The sequence below is a fragment of the Engraulis encrasicolus genome, chromosome 12 (assembly GCF_034702125.1).
Source record: "Engraulis encrasicolus isolate BLACKSEA-1 chromosome 12, IST_EnEncr_1.0, whole genome shotgun sequence".
In the NCBI taxonomy this organism is placed as follows: Eukaryota; Metazoa; Chordata; class Actinopteri; order Clupeiformes; family Engraulidae; genus Engraulis; species Engraulis encrasicolus.
This window is the reverse complement of record NC_085868.1, coordinates 48,272,192-48,292,191: the sequence shown is the minus strand read 5'-3', so window position 1 is coordinate 48,292,191 and position 20,000 is coordinate 48,272,192. Positions and strand designations below refer to the sequence as shown.

Below are 20,000 nucleotides of genomic sequence, written 5' to 3'. Positions count from 1 at the left end.
CGTGTGTGTGAGTGTGAGTGAGTGTGTGAAAGAGAGAGAGAGAGAGAGAGAGAGAGAGAGAGAGAGAGAGAGAGAGAGAGAGAGGGAGAGAGAGAGAGAGAGAGAGAGAGAGAGAGAGAGAGAGAGAGAGAGAGAGAGAGAGAGAGAGAGTGTGTGTGTGTGTGCATGCATTTGCTGAGTGTCCGCATACATGAGCCTCCAGTACATAGGGGAAAATCTTCCACTTTCAAATCTGTTCTGCAGAGCCCTGGCGCTGCTGTCTTGCTTTCATTATCAGAGGGCCTGCCTACAGTTGCCAAAACACTGGCGCGCTCGCTCGCTCATGGCCAACAGTCAACAGCCATGACGGGAAGGGAACACGCACCCTCACTGCACAGCTGGCACCAACAAACTCTAGCCAACCTGCTAATTGATTTTTTTTTTCTTTCAGCAACAGTATCTGCGCAAACAGCTGTTCTTTCATTTTACATTTTTTTAACCTGAAGACAAACTCATTGCACTCAAAGGCCATAAAGAATGGTCATACCAAACTCTTTACTGCAGCTATACTTCAAATAAATCTTGACCTGACTTAATAATAACGTCAGAGTATGTAACCTACTCTTCTGGACATTATTATCAGGACTGATGGTCAAACAAAATCCTGAGCCTGAACTTTTCACACCTTCAACTGAAATGAGAGAATCTGACTATATTATATATTCTTGAAAACAACCTCTGTATTCAGGCTCAGTGTCTTGATTTATCGGCCCTGTATTTTTATTGTGCTTGGTCATAAAGGAACACGGTCAAAAGACCGATTTGTAATTTATTTCAATACCCATTTACGAATAAGTATAATGTACTGCGTAAGAGTTATTCAAGGTCAAATCATGAGCTACTTCCATCAGTGTGCAAGCACCTGAGCTCTGTGAACATGGTGCAATTAAGGCACACTATTTGAGTAAAATATTGAGGGGGAATCAACCAATCCCCTCATATACACAAATCTGGATCTATCCGTCTGCATGTGTAGGATGAAAGACCATAGATAAACCACTCACAAACTCTTCATGTGTAATCTGCAGTGCGTGACTGTATCAGAGCTTTTATCTTTACAGCAGACATATCATGAGTGATCTCACCAAGTTCAAAAGGAAAACGTATGAGAACAGGCGTGCACTAGATCTGTGTCAAACATGCTGGTTCCATAAGATAACAAAACTGTAAGCAGTATGACAGGTGACAGGGTAGAGCCCAGGTAGAGCCAGGTCATTTGGAGGATTAGAGTATTGCTTCTTGCAATACATTTACCATTGAATTAGTAGTTCAGGTCAAAGTTTAAGTCAGGAAGTCAATTCAGAAACTACCTTTGGCAGAAACTACTACCAGAGATTCTTTAAGTATATAGAGATATGCCAATGTAATAGGTTGCTATGGGCACCTAACATGACCAGGTTCCGGGCTGCCTAAAGGAGCGTGTCATAATGCTCCTAGCATTGAATAGAACAGTTCTTAGGTCTGCCTAGGTCTGCCTAAAGGGGGATTTCCCCCCCTCCCCCTTGCAATAATAGAACCCGGAAACAATGGGCCAATGGAACCTCTCTCTCTCTACTCTCTATGCTACCACTGACTCCAAATAGAGTTCATGATGTTCTGCAGAGGTACTGCATTTTACTATTTGTAACTCCATGCAAACCTCATAGGGCAGCTAAGGTCACCAGAACTCCCCACGAAGACGGAAGATCACTGGGGTGGGTTTCCTCACGGCCATTATGCTGATGACTTTTTTGCAGACCAACTAGGCCTAGCAGGACGGAGGTTCACTGGGGTTGATTTCCCCACAACCGGATGGTGGTGACAGAAAGATTCTAGAATGGAGGAAGTGTTCTAGAATCTCTGTGGGTGAGTCAGAGGTGCATCCACCTTTATATTACGATCATGGCCACAACTCAACTCAGACAATTCAGAATGCTCTTTTTTTTTCTCGGTTTGCATCTCCAAAGACCCATGCAGACCCCCTGGAGCAACTCAGAGGTCACCAGAATTCCCACAACAGGACGGAGTCTTTTTACTGGAGCGAGTTTCCCCGCAGAGAAGCAGTGATGATGCGTCAGGAGTGTATCCTCCAAACTTACCTCTGTGACGTCCATGACCTTGATGGCCGCGAGCTGACCGGTCTTGACATGTCGGCCCTGCAGGGGAGAGGGGGAAGGAAGAGAGAGAGAGAAGAAGACAATGAGGGGTCAAGTCATCATCATCATTCGTATGTGTCCCACTGGCCCAGCCCAAGAGAAGGCAAGGTCATAGTAATATTGTCTAGGGCAGGCTAATGCATACTATACGCGTCTCTAGGATGTTGGTGAGTCATACAAATGTGGTGTGTGTGTGTGCCGGAAACGCTATGGAAGGAAGTCTCTGTGAATACTCATTCATTCAAGTCATCTTACTCAAAAGAGCTTAGTGGTAGGCAACTACAACTTCCTTTTTTAGCATGACTGGACTTCTTAACTTCTTTTTGTAGTGTGACTGGACTTGTAACTTATTTGAGAAGCAAGTCCAGCTGTCTACAACTAAACTCATTTGACTATGGGAGGACAAATGGCAGGAGAGAGAGAGCAAGAGCTAAAATTTTAAGCCAGACATTACAACAGTTCATTTCAAAGTTACTATGACCATCTACTGCCACATGTTGTACAGGGACTTACTGTCCCAATGTCCCACATCTGAATTCAGGCACCATGCTTTGGGACTCTCTAGCCTGCCCTGTCCAAGTGTTCTTTGGAATTTCAGCATGAAAAGCCATTTCCCAGTGTTTTCTCTGCGCTACCATGATTGAAGAGGTTCCTCCATGCGGAAATAACCTTCGAAACTCTCACCGGGTCTTACTGGTCCCTCTACAACATCTCTGGTGTACAACTTACAATCGTGTCACATCATCCGTCACATGCTTGTTAAAATTACTGATCCACATACAAAACATCTGCATCTTCCATTCATACAGACAGACAGACGCAGTTGCACTCCAGTAGCCTATGCTATGAGATGCGTGCAGAATGAAAGCATGTACTGTACACACTGGGTGCATCCCAATATGTGACCTTGCCTCCTCCACTTGTGCTTGTCTCCTCGTTCCGCCTCCTGGCCCCTCCTCCGTGGAGAAAACGATAAAGTTTCCCAGCTGTCAGCCTAGCCACAACAACTTTTGAGGGACTGTTTTTCATTCACCATCCCAATTGCAAATGAGAAAAAGACTTCACAATTGAGCTTTTGCAAGATATTGAAATATAATGCTGTTGTCAGTGATGTCATCATGACGAGAAGCAAGTGGAGGAGGCAAGTGGAGGAGGCAAGGTCACATATTGGGAAGCACCCACTGCTACCATTCTAGACAGCGTGTTGTCATGCCCCGAGTCTCACAACCCAGCTAACAGTGCTTGTGTGTGCGTGTGCGTGTGTGTGTTCATGCCCTTGAGCATCTCACAATCAAGCCAACAGTAGTAAAAAGACTGTGTGTGTAGTGTGTAGTGTGTAGTGTGTGTGTATGTGTGTATGTGTGTATGTGTGTGTGTGTGTGTGTGTGTGTGTGTATGTGTGTATGTGTGTATGTGTGTGTGTGTGTGTGTGTGTGTGTCCGTCATCATGTGACAAGGCATTCTCATGCTGGATAGAGTCATAAGGCTCCAGTCCTGTCCCCCGTCTCCCTCCCAGTCTCAGCTCTCTTCACCGCACCCTGTCCCTAACTCCACCACCACCACCATCAGCACCATCACCATCACCACCACTCCCACCATCACCACCACCATCACCACCACTCCCCGTCTGCAGTCTAGCAAGGGGCTGTCTGGGGACCCGACCTCCACACCCCTGCATAAACATTCCCACACATTTCTCTCCACAAGGTCTCTCTCCCTCCCTCTCGCTCGCTCTCTCGCTCTCCACTGCCCTCTCTCATTCCCTCTATCCCTCCTCGCACTTCTTCTTTTTTTAATCACTTCTCTTTTTCCTGCCTCCACCCCTTTCCCTCTCTCTCTCTCTCTCTCTACCCCTTTTTCTCACTCCCTCCATTCATCTCTCTCTCCTCCTCTCCCTTTTTTGTACCATTTCCTCACTGCCCTCTCTCTATACCTCCCTGTCCCTCCCTCCATCCTTTCACGCTCCTCTGTATTTACCCTTCCCTCTCTCCCCTTTCTCTCTCTTTACCTCCCATTCTCTTCCTCCGCCTCTCCACTCTCTTTAACCTCTTTTCCCCCTGTAGCTCCATCCCAGTACTAGGGATGGCACAAACCGCCCCGAAAACCGAAATCGTACAATTCACACACATACCGAACCGAACCGTGCAATCCGTGGCAAACCGCAATTCATGTACTGCCCAAAAAAATCATCACTTTGTAACTGCAGTTATATAAATATTGATTAATATTCCAAGTGCACCATTTATCATGAACTAAAAAAAAGAACCATAGAGAACCGAAAACCGTGACCTTGACACCGTGATATGAACCGAACCGTGAATTTTGTGAACCGTACCACCCCTACCCAGTACCCCCATAACCAGTCTCCCCCATCCACCCTTCCACCCCCCGAGCCCCATTCCTGTACCCCCCTCCACCACTCCACCCCCTCACCGCCCCATCTTACATAAACACAGACGGAAATAGACGGCCGCTTCTCCCGTCTTTTATCAGGTGTCGGGGGATGTGTGTTATTTTAGGCGGGGCTGGTGCGATGTGGGTCAAGCGCGTGACAGTCGAGCGTGACGGCACACGTTGTGGCCTCTGCCACTGCCTGCTGCAGCTGAGGAGAGGAGAGTGGGAACCAACCTGGCAGAAATGCGGTCATGCAAGTCAGGTCATGAAACCAGCACAGAGAGCAGAGAGCAGAGAGCAGAGAGAGAGGGAGAGAGAGTCAGAGAGAGAAAGCAAGAGGGAGGTAGAGAGAAAGAGTGAGGGAGAGAGCAAGGGAGGGAGAGAGCAAGGGAGGGAGAGAGCAAGGGAGGGAGAGAGCAAGGGAGGGAGAGAGCAAGGGGGGGAGAGAGCGGGCGTGCAGGCATGCGGGCGTGCTTTTGGGAGACGAGGTCAACTGAACTAAAATGTGGTCATAGCGCCAGGTCACGACTGAAACCAGAGTGGGAGCTTGTGCGAGCATGCTTTTGTGTGTGTGTGTGTGTGTGTGTGTGTGTGTGTGTGTGTGTGTGTGTGTGTGTGTGTGTGTGTGTGTGTGTGTGTGTGTGTGTGTGTGTGTGTGTGTGTGTGTGTGCGTGTGTGCGTGTGTGCGTGTGTGCGTGTGTGCGTGTGTGCGTGTGTGTGTGTGTGTGCGCGCTGAGGGGGGGAACGGGTTGGGTAAGAGGAAAGAGAGGGCAGGTCAACGCAACAGACATGTGGTCATACAGTCAGGTCACGAAAGCAGCATGAGAGCGATGTCAGCAGGGGTCTGCGCTAAAATTGCCAATAGTAGTAGGCTTGGTGGGAGCAGAGGGTTATAGGAATGAGTAGCCTCCCCAACAATACATTTGTGATCGGGCTGCTCTTCCCTGAAATAGCTTTTTGCATTGTGTGGCAGTGCTATGGGTCACACTAAAATAGAGCCGAATGCCTTTTACTGTCGCTGCAGACACATATAAAAATTTAACCTGTGACCTGTTTTTGTGTCAAAGTGCTACAGGCTTCAGAAAAACACAATTAAGTGCCCTGTATTGTCACTGTAGACACTGCAAATTAAACCAGACTCATACAAACCAAGTGTATGATGCACAAACACCACAGCATAATCAACTGTGTGTCATGTAGGGATGCAAACGATTAATCGATTAATCGACTTTAATCGATCAATGCATTAATCGATTAAAAAACATTAATCGCAATTAATTGACAATTCAACTGACAAGAGACCCAGGTGAAATGGGCATGTGAAGAGTGTGTGTGAAGAGGGGTGTGAATAGTGGGAATATTTAAATCACCTTTGGATTAAAGAATTGAAATAGAATGAATTTAAATGTGGAGTTTTATCTCAATTTTTAATAAAAAATTTTAGATTTAGTAGTTTTTTTCCAAGAAACATTGAGATTTCGGGGGGAAAACACCGCTTATCAATTAATCGTAAGTCGATCGATAAGACTATCAACTAATGATTAATGAATTAATCGATAATTTGCATCCCTAGTGTCATGACTCATGACTAAGAGTAAACTACCTGCCAAACTGGACCCCATTTCTCAAAAGCGTTGCTGCTAACCAGTTAGCAACTTGGTAAGTTGCCTTTGGAAAGCTACATTGCAAACAAGCACATTTCTAACTTAGCTACCAACGATGCTGTCGGGAAACACAGCCCTGGCTGGTGACACTGAAATCATTACCAGCCATAGCAAATCATTACAGCAAGGTTTGCCAGCATTTTGCTGGTTGGCAGGTGCTGCCAATGTCAAGCCCTGGGGTGAATTTCTCAAAACCAAAGTTGCTAACTACAGTAGCTACTTTGCTGTTTTCAATGCATTTTCCCATTGGCAACTACCGAAGTTGCTAACAGGCTAACAACTTCTCTTTTGAGAAACTCATATCACCCCTGGTTTGTTTACAGTGAGGCTGAAACTTAACGGCTTTTCCCTCTAGTTGAGACAAATGAGAGTTGAGCGGAGTGAATAACTTGCTGTTCTGCACCGTCACCCGTGCCTGAAATGGCCTTGAGAATGGTGTAGGGAGGCTAATCTATCTGACCACAGAGGTTTTTTTTTTACACAAGCTTAACGGATGACAGATCAGACAAAGCTGCCGTTTAAATGACTTCGGACAGGGAGTGAGGGAGATTTAGGGAGGGGTGGGGTTGGGGTTTAGTCGGGGGTTGGGATGTCAGGTTAAATTTCAGGCCATCTCATTCATGGACTGTGGCCACTTTCCCAGGAAAGTGTACGTGTGTGTGCGTGTGTGTGTGTACACATGATTGCGTCATGGGTGATGATGGCAATGACTCGAGACAATTTACAGCAGGGGGGACAAGGCACGACCCCACTCTGAGGGAACTTCAAAAGGCGCTACAAGTCAGACAATAGAAGTCATGCCAGGAAAGAAAGGAGACAAGGACAAAGAAACTATAGCGATAAATTAAGCCTAATTGTTCATTTGCACTGAAAGTAACAGAACTACAGAAACCTAAGTCATCAAAACATATCAGCATGACGGACGACAGCAAGGTGTGTGTGTGTGTGTGTGTGTGTGTGTGTGTGTGTGTGTGTGTGTGTGTGTGTGTGCGTGCGTGTGTGCGCGCGTGTGTGTGTGCGCGCGCGCGCGCGCGCGTGTGCGCGTGCGTGTGTGCGCGCGTGTGTGTGTGTGTGTGTGTGTGTGTGCGCGTGTGTGCGCGCGTGTGTGTGTGCGACTTTGCTGCATTTGTTTTTAGCTTCAGTCAACCCATCAAGCCATTAAAAAAATCAGTACACCACACACTCTAAACGGAGACGCAACACCGGTGAGCCCCAAGTGGGCAGGCATCATAGCTGAATTATGACATCATGTATAGAACAGTCGCTCGTGGCGATGGAACTGGAACCCTAGCCTAGCCTACCTATCTAGCCATCTGATATGAGGGGTTCCGACAGTGACCTCAGTGTGAAGGCATCTGGCAGATAAACTGCATTTGCAGCCAAAGCCACAGGAATGAGGTATTAAAGCATGCATGCGTTCATTCATTTCCAAGTTAAGACCCAGTGAAGGGTCGCGACCGGCCAGCGCTGGCCTATTAGCTCAGTGGGTCACGTGATTCGATGCGTTGGGGAGACTTAATCCCGCAGGGGGATTTTTTAAATTATTATTATCGTTATTATTCTGCAATAAGGACGTTCTTATAGGGAGCTTGTATTTTAAAACCAACCACATAATCCGGCTATGCGAGGGAGAAAGACAGGGGACTGTAGAACATAGGCCTGGGGAAACACTCGGTAGAGGAGAGGAAGAGGAGAAGAGAGGCAGGGAGAGACAGAGTAGGAACAGAGGAAAGGAGAGGGGAGAGAATAGGAGAGGAGAAGAACAGGAGGAGAGGAGCTACTAGTCCGTCGTTTTGTTTTCCAAAGTGAGGATCTGGTTGCCAAAAAACAGCCCAATCCAGCCAAAATCTGCCTTGATTCGAGAGCCAGACAGGATGGGAAACAGAAAAACACACACACCACACCACCACTCTTTGGGGCCTCAAGGGATTGTGTGTTTTTTATCCTCCAAAAGCGTTGGCCATTGGCTCCACGGGGAAGCAAACAAAACCCCTATGCCAAGCCTGAGAGAGACGGAGAGACAGAGCGAGCGCCATGTTGATTGTGTCACATTGCAATCCCCAGGTGACTGCTGTGTTGCGCGACTGCCCCGATGTAGGCCATGCGTAAGAGACGAGACGAGACGGGGTTTGTAGGCTAGTTACGTTACAGGAATATAAAGCCAGCCTCTTGCTGTTATGCGTCACATTGTTGTCTACCGAAATAGTGTTTACAATACCTCACAATGAAAGCAAGCGGGGGCAGAAATGACCACAAAGGTGGTTGACCGTTTGGTATAAAAGGAAAGGCTAAAAGGAGAAAGAGGATAGAACCAAATACAGTTTCAGAGAGAGGAAGAGGACGGCGACGGACGAGGGAGAGTGAAGAGGAGGAGAACAAGGAAAAGAGGGGAGGAGGAGGAGGAAGAGAGAGGAGGAAGAGGAGGACCTTCAGGAAGCTTTGGGTCCATACTGTCCTAAAGCCTCAAAGGGGAACAGCAGTCGATAACATCACAGCCAGAGCACTGGACTTCCCCAAGGAAATACCAGGACAGAGGAGTCATATGGAGGGAGAGAGGGAGAGAGAGAGAGAGAGAGAGAGAGAGAGAGAGAGAGAGAGAGAGAGAGAGAGAGAGAGAGAGAGAGAGAGAGAGAGAGACGGACACAAGGATAGAGCCTGCAACTGCATGAGCGTTTGGTGTCTGTTCACCGAGGAACAACAGGGGAAAAAGATGCACCGACTTGTACAGTATTCCCTAACAAACCCATTCTCAGCGTATGAAGCAAACGTTGAGAAGTACATTTTTAAAACTAGCCAGTTGAACAATGCCCCACAATCTCTTTCCAAGACTAAGCACATAGAGAGCTGCATGCACACAGGCACCAACCAGCACAAAAGCTGTGCACACAATATGGACACATATGGGGAGAGGGTTACATGACAGTAAGAGAGAAAGAATGACTGAGAGAGAATGCATGAGAGGGAGGGGGAAAAAAGAGAGAAAGGGCGGAGGGAAAGTGCAGAGAGAGAAAGAGAGAAAACAAAGCAGCAGGGACAGGGCGGCGAGTGAGCAGTGGAGGAGGAGGAGGAGGAGGAGGAGGAGGAGGAGGAGGAGGAGGAGGAGGCTGGATCCAGATCAGTGGGTCACAGTTCATAGCAAGGCTGTCTGCCTGCCTGCCTGCCTGCCTGCCTGCCTGCCTGCCTGCCTGCCTGCTTGCCTGCCTGCCTGCCTGCCTGCCTGCCTGCCTGCCTGCCCTGCCTGCCTGCCCTGCCTGCCTGCCCTGCCTGCCTGCACTATTCAATCAAACTCAACACAACTCCTCTCCTCTGCTCTGCTCTGCTGCGTCTGCTCAGGCTGTTAAAGAGCTCGATTAAAAATACACAGTGAACGCACTGCCCACACGCCCGCACACACGATTAACCCTTTGAGCACATGGGGCAACGCAGCCACTGCAGCACTGTTGCACACTTCACTGGCTCTCACCCCGTCCCCTCACCATGGTGACCTGAGAACAGCTGCAGCAGTCGGGCTCAGTGCTAACCAAACAAGAGCCAAATGTCAAAACTGCTCTGAGGACAGCTGCTGGTCACTCTGGTAAACAAACCAGACGAGAGACAAAAGAGTCACTTATGTGTCTATCTGTCTGTTTATGTAAATCTTGTGGGTGGTTTTGCAAGTGATTTTACAGCATAGCAGCTTATGACCAATAGTAAGCAGTTGTAGAGTAGTTGTTAATCAATATTGTTTGAGCAGCACTCTACTCAGGGTATATACGCCAATCTTGAAGTCAAATTTACTACCATTTAATACCCTTTTTCATTACCTTTAGACACTCCGATGCGAGTATTAACAAGACATCTTTTGTAATTTCTACCTCCTTAACATTACATTACACTTTTGTGTTTTTACAAAAAGACGCCCGAAAGAGATCAGTATGGCGGGGTGGTACCATGCTAAGGGCACCTCAGTCATGGAGGAGGATGGGGGAGAGCACTGGTTAATTACTCCCCTCACCAACCTGGCAGGTTGGCAACCTGATTCCTTAACCACGTACCCATGACTGCACTCAGATACAGAATCAATCTTTTTTTTTTGTCAAAATGGTACAACTAAAAAAATTAATAGGCCTACTTCGTTTTTCAAAAAATAATACCTTTTGAGCAAATTTACTACTTTTAAGGCCATTAAATTTTGGCTTTTTAATTTATCACCTTTGAATACTTTTTAAAACCCTGCATACACCCTGATACTCGTTGCTCAGCTGTGCTTTGTTTTACTGTGGCAGCCGCCGCAGCAGCAGGTGAGTGCAACAGAGCCTGTCTAAACTAGACATGTCATAAATAAGGGCTGTGTCACTCACATGTGCACCAAAGACCTCGCAGACCTCTAATGACTTCTCTAAACCTGTCCGACTCCCGAGTGCATTTGCTTTTTTTAAGCAGCGCTAAAGTAGCTTTTTTTTATCTAAACCTGATAAGAATGTTTCCAAACTCATTTCATTTGTTCATCGAATAGTAACAGACAATAGTTTTGTTTTTATTAACTGATAAGAATGTTTTTTAACTGATGTACTCCATCAAAACACCGATTGTGTCAGCCCACATGGAGCTGGGAAATGACCCAGGCCAGGCCGGACTCAAAGCCCAGGTCCACCACAACCCATGGGCAGTGCACCCTTGCCAATTCGTGGTACCCAAGTGCCAGAGTAACACTCCACCACGAGCGCATTTAAGATGCGAGATCGCAATGCAAGATCAGGTCAGCGGTAAACTGGATGGCAAGGGGAGCCGGGAAAGTGTGAGTGTGTGTATGTGTATGTGTGTGAGCTTGTGCATGTGCGCATGTGCGCCTGAACAGAGTGTGTGTGCGCTACCAGAGTGTGTGTGCATCCCAATATGTGTCCTTGCCTCCTCCACTTGTGCTTGTCTCCTCGTCCCGCCTCCTGGCCCCTCCTCCGTGGAGAAAACGATAAAGTTTCCCAGCTGTCAGCCTCGCCACAACGACTTTTGAGGGACTGTTTTTCATTCACCATCCCAATTGCAAATGAGAAAAAGACTTAAAAATTGAGCTTTTGCAAGATATTGAAATATAATGCTGTTGTCAGTGATGTCATCATGACGAGAAGCAAGTGGAGGAGGCAAGTGGAGGAGGCAAGGTCACATATTGGGATGCACCCTGTGTGTGCGCTCCGCAGCACGCTAATGTATTCTATGCTGGGGCCAGGCAGAGCTTTGAGGGCCGTGGGCCAGTGAAAGGCAGGAATGTGATGACTGCAGGGTTTTATGCAGAGCCCAGCACTGTGATTCAGCAGCCACCTCATTGGATGGATGGGTGAGAGATGGAGACACACACACACTCAGAACCGCGCGCACGCGGGCGCACGGGCGCACACACACACACACACACGTGCACACGCACGCGCACACGCACACGCACATGCACACGCACAGAACCGTATGCACACAGGTACAGACAGAAAAACCGCACACGTTCACATGCACACACGCAGGCACGCATGCACATGGGAAGAAACAATGCAACTGGACCCAATAGGCAACAGGAGGGGTATTTCACAGTGACTAATCCAGTAAGTCACTCAGCTGAGTTCATGACTTATTCCCCAGCTGTTAAATGTGTCCTTTACATGTGTGCATGTCTGCGTGCAAAGAGTATGCCATGAACTTCTTCACATGTAAAAAGTTAGCATGTAGCTCTTGCTCTTGCCCCTGGATATGCTGCAGTCCAGGCTTAACCTGTTACATTTACTGCAACACATGATCTGCACTCAGGGTGTGTGTGCGAGAGAGAGAGAGAGAGAGAGAGAGAGAGAGAGAGAGAGAGAGAGAGAGAGAGAGAGAGAGAGAGATAGAGAGAGAGAGAGAGAGAGAGAGAGAGAGAGAGAGAGAGAGAGAGAGAGAGAGATAGATAGATAGATAGATAGATAGATAGATAGATAGATAGATAGATAGATAGATAGAGAGAGAGAGAGAGAGAGAGAGAGAGAGAGAGAGAGAGAGAGAGAGAGAGAGAGAAGAGAAAAGAGAAAAGAGAAAAGAGAAGAGACAGCGTTTAAGCAAAATAGAGAGATGGTGACATACAGTATAGATAGAGAGAGTCAAAGCAACACCCCATAACTCCCATCCCCCACCCCATGTGAAGTCACGTGAAGGCGGCTGGGAGGCTGGGAGGCTGGCTGGTGGGGCTCATGGATGGCTCAGCACTCTGCTGCCAGGGGCTAATGGACTCCCTCTGATGCATCCACCCACCCAGCAACAACTGAGGAAGAGCAACCACGGGGGATTACTCAGAGAGAGAGAGAGAGAGAGAGAGAGAGAGAGAGAGAGAGAGAAGGAGAGAGAGAGAGGGGGAGAGAGAGAGAGAGGGAGAGAGAGAGAGAGAGAGAGAGAGAGAGGGAGAGAGAGAGAGAGAGAGAGAGAGAGAGGGAGAGAGAGGGAGGTGCATGTATGCGTGTGTGTGTATATTTTTTACCTAGTCAAGTAGGCTAATGGGCACAGTCCTTAGTGCACTCCCACTCATTAAATCCAAAACTAGAGCTTAACAAAGAAATGAATACATGCATAAATAAATGAAGTACTCTTCTTTTTTTTAGAGAGATTTTTTTCTAGGGGCTTTTTGGCCTTTATTACTACGGGACAGTATGCGAGTAGACAGGAAACTATTGGGAGAGATGGGGCAGGACTGGGAAACGACCCCAACCGGACTCGAACCGGGGTCCCCGTGGCCATGCAAGCCCAAATGTCGGGGGCTTAGCCATAAAGTACTCTTCTACTACCACCACAGTACGGACCAATACATTTTGGAGTTCTGCTTTGGCGATAACACAGCCGTGCAGTACATTACACTGCAGCAGCAACAGGCTGATACGCTTGACTCATGCCCGAATGAACAAACACACATAACAGAATCCACAGCTGCTTCAGAAGTGGGCTCATATCCACACACCCACACATATTTCAGCCAGATCTCACAGGTATGAGTTTAAATACGCGCGCACGCACGCACGCAGAAACACACACACGCACCCCTCTCCCTCCCTCACACGCATGCATGCACACACAAAAACACTCAACAGATGGTCTTTCCACTAGAAGCTGTTGCTGTTCATTGAACATAGTTTGTTTTAATGATGGAAGCAAAGCAAAGTAAAAAGGCAGTGGAGCTGGAGCTAGATCTAGCCAACCCCCGCAAGCACAGACACCTCTCTCTCTCTCTCTCTCTCTCTCAACACAGGATCTGATAAGGCACCAGGGGAGGAATGCCAATGACCTCCTTTCCCAACAAGAGGAGAGGTGGAGAGGTGCATGGGGGAGGACCATGGGGATATGGAGTGGAGAGGGAGAGCGAGAGAAACTGTGAGAGGAAGAGTGGGAGAGGGAGAGCATGAAAGAGGGGAGGTGAATGGGGGTGGACCATGGGGGCGGGGGTGGGTGAGAGCGAGAGAGAGAGGTGACATAGATGTGTGCGCACATATATGTTTATGAATAGATGTGTGTGGTTGGGTAGAGGGCATGCATAACCAGGGGTGCATTGCTCGATAGCGTCGTTGCTAAACCAAGTTAGCAACTTACTTGATTGCAATGCGATTTCCCATAGGCAGCCTACTGAGTTGCTAAGTGGTTAGCAACAATGCTTTCGAGAAACAAGGGTTAGCAACTCAGTAGGTTGCAATGGGAAATTGCACAGCAACCAAGTAAGTTGTTAATTTAGTTAGCAACAACGCTGTCAAGAGACCCCTGGTCGGTAGTAATAAGTCCCACATGCTTCAGCTCTGCCTGTTGCCTATATGATTTGCAAGGCTCCAGTCAGTTATTGGGTGGTGGGAGGGTTTGCTAAGCCCCGTCCCCATCTCCATCTCCTTACTGATTTACTGCAGTGCCACAGTCAAGCCCCACTGCTCAGTAAGCATGTAGCACTGCTCACCCCAAACATGAGGTCTACTCTGGGTCACCAAACACTAAATATTGTCCATGGAAAAAAAAAGGACGACATCAAGGTAAAAGGTAGGCACTCTGCGTACCTGAAAAAAATCTTTAAAAATTATTTTAAAGATCGCCTCTCAACGTTATTTCATTAATACTGCCGTGTTCCCCAATGTTATTGAATGTGTTACGCGTTGGTCCTGTTTTAAAAAACGCACTGGTTGCTTTGTTTCAAGACGTTTTTGCAAGCTGGCAAGGTGGCTTGTGGAGAAACGAGAGAGTGTTCCGTGTTTCTCGTGGAAATGCGTCTCTGATTGGCTCACTCCTCCTGCTCTCGAAGAAACGCGTCTCTGATTGGCTCAGTCCTCTAGTTCTTGGAGAGAATGTAATGGCAAACAGAGTCGCCACTTCCCCGGGTGGTACTGCACTATAGGGGCGCCAGCGGAGGCGTGCAGGCTCCATTCAGGGCTGTGCTCTTTCGACAGCGACCCCTAGGCTTGCTGCAGGCACGGAGCAACCAGAGTGAGTTGGCTTTATGTATGAGGCTTTGTGCTGTGTGTGTACCTGAGAGTAGCAACCAGCTGATAGCTAAGCTAAGCTATGTTTCGGGCCACCAGACGTTGATTGTTTTGAAAACAAGCAGAAAAAAAATACTCGACATGTTTTTAGATAAATGGGTCGATATAAACCTTTGTGGGCAACGCCTTCTTTCGACGTGACGAAACACAGAAAGGCTTTCGTGATTCGCTCGTTTCTCTGCATTATTTATGTAAATTGGGAAACACCGGGAAACACAGCCAGGAGAGTTGACGCACCGCTATGAGAGCCTTGCAAGTGAGTTTAACTTGGGGTGACCGTCCGATCTTCGAAAGGAGTGAGTAAAACTGAGTTTTATCGGAAGTTGGCCTTTAAGATGTCCATCGTATCAGAAATATTAACTAGGCAGCACCTCACACATGGTGTCAGAGGTGTTAGCATGTCCATCATATCAGAACCATTAACTGGGCATGGTGTCAGTCAGAGGCACCATGTTCCGGACCAACAGAACCAGCTCCAATTCACTCTTCTATATGAGGTTAACATGTAAAAATAAAAATCTGGCTCCCTGTGGGGGCCCCCCCGACATGTTGGGTGACAAAGTCCCACTTTACCGCCCTATTTCGACAGTCACCCCTGAATGGTAGCAGCACAGACAGCCTTCCTCATCTGTGAGTGCGTCTTAATATGCGACCTTGCCTCCTCCACTTGCCTCCTCCACTTGCTTCTCGTCATGATGACATCACTGACAACAGCATTATATTTCAATATCTTGCAAAAGCTCAATTGTAAAGTCTTTTTCCCATTTGCAATTGGGATGGTGAATGAAAAACAGTCCCTCAAAAGTTGTTGTGGCGAGGCTGACAGCTGGGAAACTTTATCGTTTTCTCCACGGAGGAGGGGCCAGGAGGCGGGACGAGGAGACAAGCACAAGTGGAGGAGGCAAGGTCACATATTGGGATGCACCCAGGGCCACGCTCTCCACCTACTACCTCACCTGGAGACTGGCCTAGAGCGCAGCGGCTTACGTCAATGCTAAGCCGCAACGTGAGAACTTTGCAGAAGCACATGTGGAAACTTATGAAGACAATAGCTCATCCGTGCTGAGCTCTGGAATGTGACATTAAAGGGAGGCAAAGAGCTGACCGACGTGCAGTATCTACCGAAGTAAAAGTGTGTGTGTATTTTCAGGTTCTGAAAAATTAGCAGGGCAAACAGACCTTAGTTGAATGCAAACTCCCCAAAAAACAAATTGAATACAGTATTAGAAACAAAAATAACAAATGCAGTATTATATCATCAACTTTCAAATCTCGTGCTGAGATGAAGTAGCCTGGCTCGTATTATGTCCACATATGTAGCTGCACGAGGCATAAAAACACATTGATGTGTGAACACATTCAGAATATCACGAAAGTGAGTACACCCCTCACAGTTTTTGCAGATTTGTGAGTATATCTTTTTCGATACAACACAGCCCCTTCTCTACCGGATTTTAATCTGGGGTGTACTCATTTTCGTGACTACATGTTCAAACATTAATGGCTGTATTTTGGGGTTTTTTCCTGAGTGAACAAGAAATTTAAGCGGTTAAATATGTTGTTAAAAGGTCACTAATCATTGTGTCAAAGTGACATTTCTGTAATGCTTCCCTATGAAAAGATATACTCGCAAATCTGCAAAAACTGTGAGGGGTGTACTCACTTTCGTGATATACTGTAGCCACAGACTGGCTCTAAAGGCCTGTTTTCCTCCTCCAAGAGATTTCAAAACAGCATTCCGATAGCCCTGGTCTGGAGTAGGGGTGGGCGATATGACGATATTAAATCGTGAATCGTGATATTGAGTAAAAGATCGTCTCGAATATGCCAAAGTGGAGAAATCGTATAGATCGTCTTGCAGTGAGGATGTTTATTATCAGCATCAGAGTGACGTTTTCTCACTTGTGTTGTTGTCTTCACTTTATTCTTTACATTATTGTATTCCAATTGTACACTTTATGAGAGTATCATCAGTGTGTTAACATTTTATTGACTGCAAATTACAAAGTGCAAGTATATGAAAGTTGTTTTTTGTTGCTTTTATTTTTTGGATGGAAGATCGTGATAAAAAATCTAAATCGTGATTTCATGTTAAAAAATTGTGATACAACATTTTTGCCATATCGCCCACCCCTAGTCTGGAGGATATTCCTCAGACCCCAATCCCCTCCCCAATCCTCCCCTATTCTACTCTGCCCTGTGCCTGCTCTGTCTGTCCCAACACAAAAGTGAACTCGGATGATGGAGAGCCTGCAGAAACCCTCCAGCAGGAGCAGAGAGCCAGAGAGGATCCACCCCAGAAGGGTTATCTGAGGCAGGGAGGCACTCCTCACACAGCTAGCCCTCTACTCCCCACCCCACCCTCCCTAAACAACAGCAGATGTGGGCCTCTCCACAGAACTACAATGCACCTCCAGACTGGGGAAAAGAGGAGTAGAGCCAAGACAGTACCCCCAACCCCCATCATTATACACACGGAACAACACACATGGTACATGTCTACACACAGACAGCAGTGCACACACATACACACGTACGCACGCACAATGTTACACTACACAGTGGTGCACACACATTTGTGCACTGTGCAGGAAGGAATGTAGCGTCTCCCTTTGTGTGCTGAAAGATGAAACTGTTCCATGAGGAGGGAGAACCAAAACCAGGTGCTGTTGGTGGAGAGGATACCCAACAATAGAATAGAATAGAGGTAGGGAAGCGAAAGCATGGCTTTGGTTGGTGGATGGAAAACAACTAGGGATGCACGATGTCAAAAATTTCGGCCGATACCGATATCCGATTGTGATATTGCGGTTTTGGCCGATGACCGATATTAACCGATACCGATGTTTTTCTTTCTTTTTTTAAAAAAAAAGAGATGACAATGATGCAAACAATCAGAATTTTTGAATGTCGTCTTATTTCCAAAAACACTTTTTAACTCCCTGTGATAATCAGATAAAAAAATAGAGACAAAATAGAAGACAAACAGTGAAAGTCATCGTCAAGTCCATTCTTTTAGAACCGTAACATATAAAAAAAAAACATCGTCGTTAACATCGGCCCAGTTTTACCCATCAGACCGATGTCCGATGTGTTGAATATTGGCCGATATCGGCCGATACCGATACATCGTGCATCCCTAAAAACAACCATACAGCACAGGTCGAAAGTGTAACATTCACGAGTGACCGACATGTGTCCTGTACATGAGATCTGAGACTGTGTCTGTCTTATTTTCCATTCATGTGAGTATGTGGTTGCGTTTCGATACGCGCATGTGTGTGTGTGTGCGTGCGCGTGCGTATGCTGTGTAGAGGCCTAAGCTGATGTAGTCCGTATATCTTGATAACGTCTTTGGTGAACCCGTGTGTGTGTGTGTGTGTGTGTGTGTGTGTGTGTGTGTGTGTGTGTGTGTGTGTGTGTGTGTGTGTGTGTGTGTGTGTGTGTGTGTGTGTGTGTGTGTGTGTGTGTGTGTGTGTGTGTGTGTGTGTGTGTGTGTGTGTACGTGCAACACCAGCAGCAGCAGCAACACACACGTCGGCACGGCTCACATGTTCACTTGTGTGACGTTAACCGCATGAGTCACAGAGTAATTACTGCATCGTCAGTCAGGCATGATGGCCTCCCTGCTCTCCTCTGCTCTCCTCTAGTCTGCTTAGAGACAGCCCGCTTCAAAGGCCCTTTCAAAGAGAAAGAGCAAGGTGTGTGTGTGTGTGTGTGTGTGTGTGTGTGTGTGTGTGTGTGTGTGTGTGTGTGTGTCTGTGTCTGTGTCTGTGTCTGTGTCTGTGTCTGTGTCTGTGTCTGTGTCTGTGTCTGTGTGTGTGTGTGTGTGTGTGTGAGTAAATCAGCCCTGGGGGCCAAGACGCCACTTCAGCAGGGAGGTGAGAAAGATGGACGGTGACATTTGAGCAGAGATGTAGAGAGAGAGAGAGAGAGAGAGAGAGAGAGAGAGAGAGAGAGAGAGAGAGAGAGAGAGAGAGAGAGAGAGAGAGAGAGAGAGAGAGAGAGAGAGAGAGAGAGATGGTGACAGAAAAGGGTGAGAAACGGAAGGTGCAAAGGAACGAGAAAAGCTGGTAAAAGAAAAACTGTGTAAAAGGTTGTGGGAGTAAACAGAAGAACAGAGAAAAGAAGGGGGAAAAATAAGCAAAACAAAAGGCTCACCTAGCAATGGGTAGACAAAACTAATTAACAGGCACCGGCGGTCCCCCTGAAGCCACTGAGTTGCACACACTCAAAGCTTCCCTGGCAACTCTGGGGTGAGTTTCTCAAAAGAGAAGTTGTTAGCCTGTTAGCAACTTCGGTAGTTGCCAATGGGAAAATGCATTGAAAACAACAAAGTGACTAATGTAGTAAGCAACTTTGGTTTTGAGAAATTCACCCCTGGTCAAACCGTTGGAAGTGTTGGAACGGTTTTTAAGAGGCCAAGTTTAGCCACGAGAACAACATTTAGCACACCAATGTAAATGTGACAAGTAGCCAGTAGCCTAGTACAGTGTTTCCCAACCAGGGGTACGTGTACCACTAGGGGTACACTGCAGGGGGTACTTGGAATTTTTTTATTATTATAACAAATGTATGGAGCAGTCACATCAGGACAGAGAAAGCGATATAGAGCATGAATTAGGGGGTACTCATGGCACAACTAAGTGGCTCAGGGGGTACGCGAGACAAAAAAGGTTGGGAAACACTGGCCTAGTACACTGAAGCTTACTGGCCCTCTAAATGAAACCTAGGACACAGAATAAAAAACGTTGACTCAATAAATAGTGCACTCTACAGAGAACAGGTCAATATACAAGGCTTAAGGTGGACTCAGTTTCAGAGATTGAAAGGGGGAACATTTTTCTTCTGTTTATCAGGATATTCGACATCTTTCAGTCAATATTAACAAAAAAATAAGTAATGTTTTGACAGAATGAAGTACAAAGTGGGTTTTCCTGCCTGAATTACCGGTATATGGACATTTTACTAAATCCAAAACACTAAATAAAATACAAAATGTAGGATCTGTTATCTGGTCACTCAACCCTAATGGAGGAACACCATAGGTGAGCTTAGCAAAAACAATGACGCTAAAGAAGACTCTTACAGGAGGTCTCCAAGCATCACTAGCAGGTATTAACCCAGGCGATGAGTCAGACATCTTTCTTTGAACACGCTCCTGGAGTTAACACACGGTTTCCCCCAGCACTTTATTGCTAAGGCGTCCACATTGACAACAAGCACCTACCACCTTCACTTGGTTCCCAGAAAAGATAATGATTTTGTGT

The 20,000-nt window shown here is 46.9% G+C and overlaps 1 protein-coding gene across 5 annotated transcripts in view; it reads right to left on the bottom strand.

Annotated features, from left to right (window-relative positions):
- Positions 1-20,000, bottom strand: part of LOC134459870 (mitogen-activated protein kinase kinase kinase kinase 4-like) — a 113,059-nt gene that overhangs the window by 69,497 nt on the left and 23,562 nt on the right. For all 5 annotated transcript variants that reach the window (XM_063212349.1, XM_063212350.1, XM_063212351.1 and 2 more), the window contains exon 3: positions 2,118-2,174. In XM_063212349.1, coding sequence (XP_063068419.1) covers positions 2,118-2,174 — 57 coding nt within the window. The remainder of the gene's footprint in view (positions 1-2,117; positions 2,175-20,000) is intronic.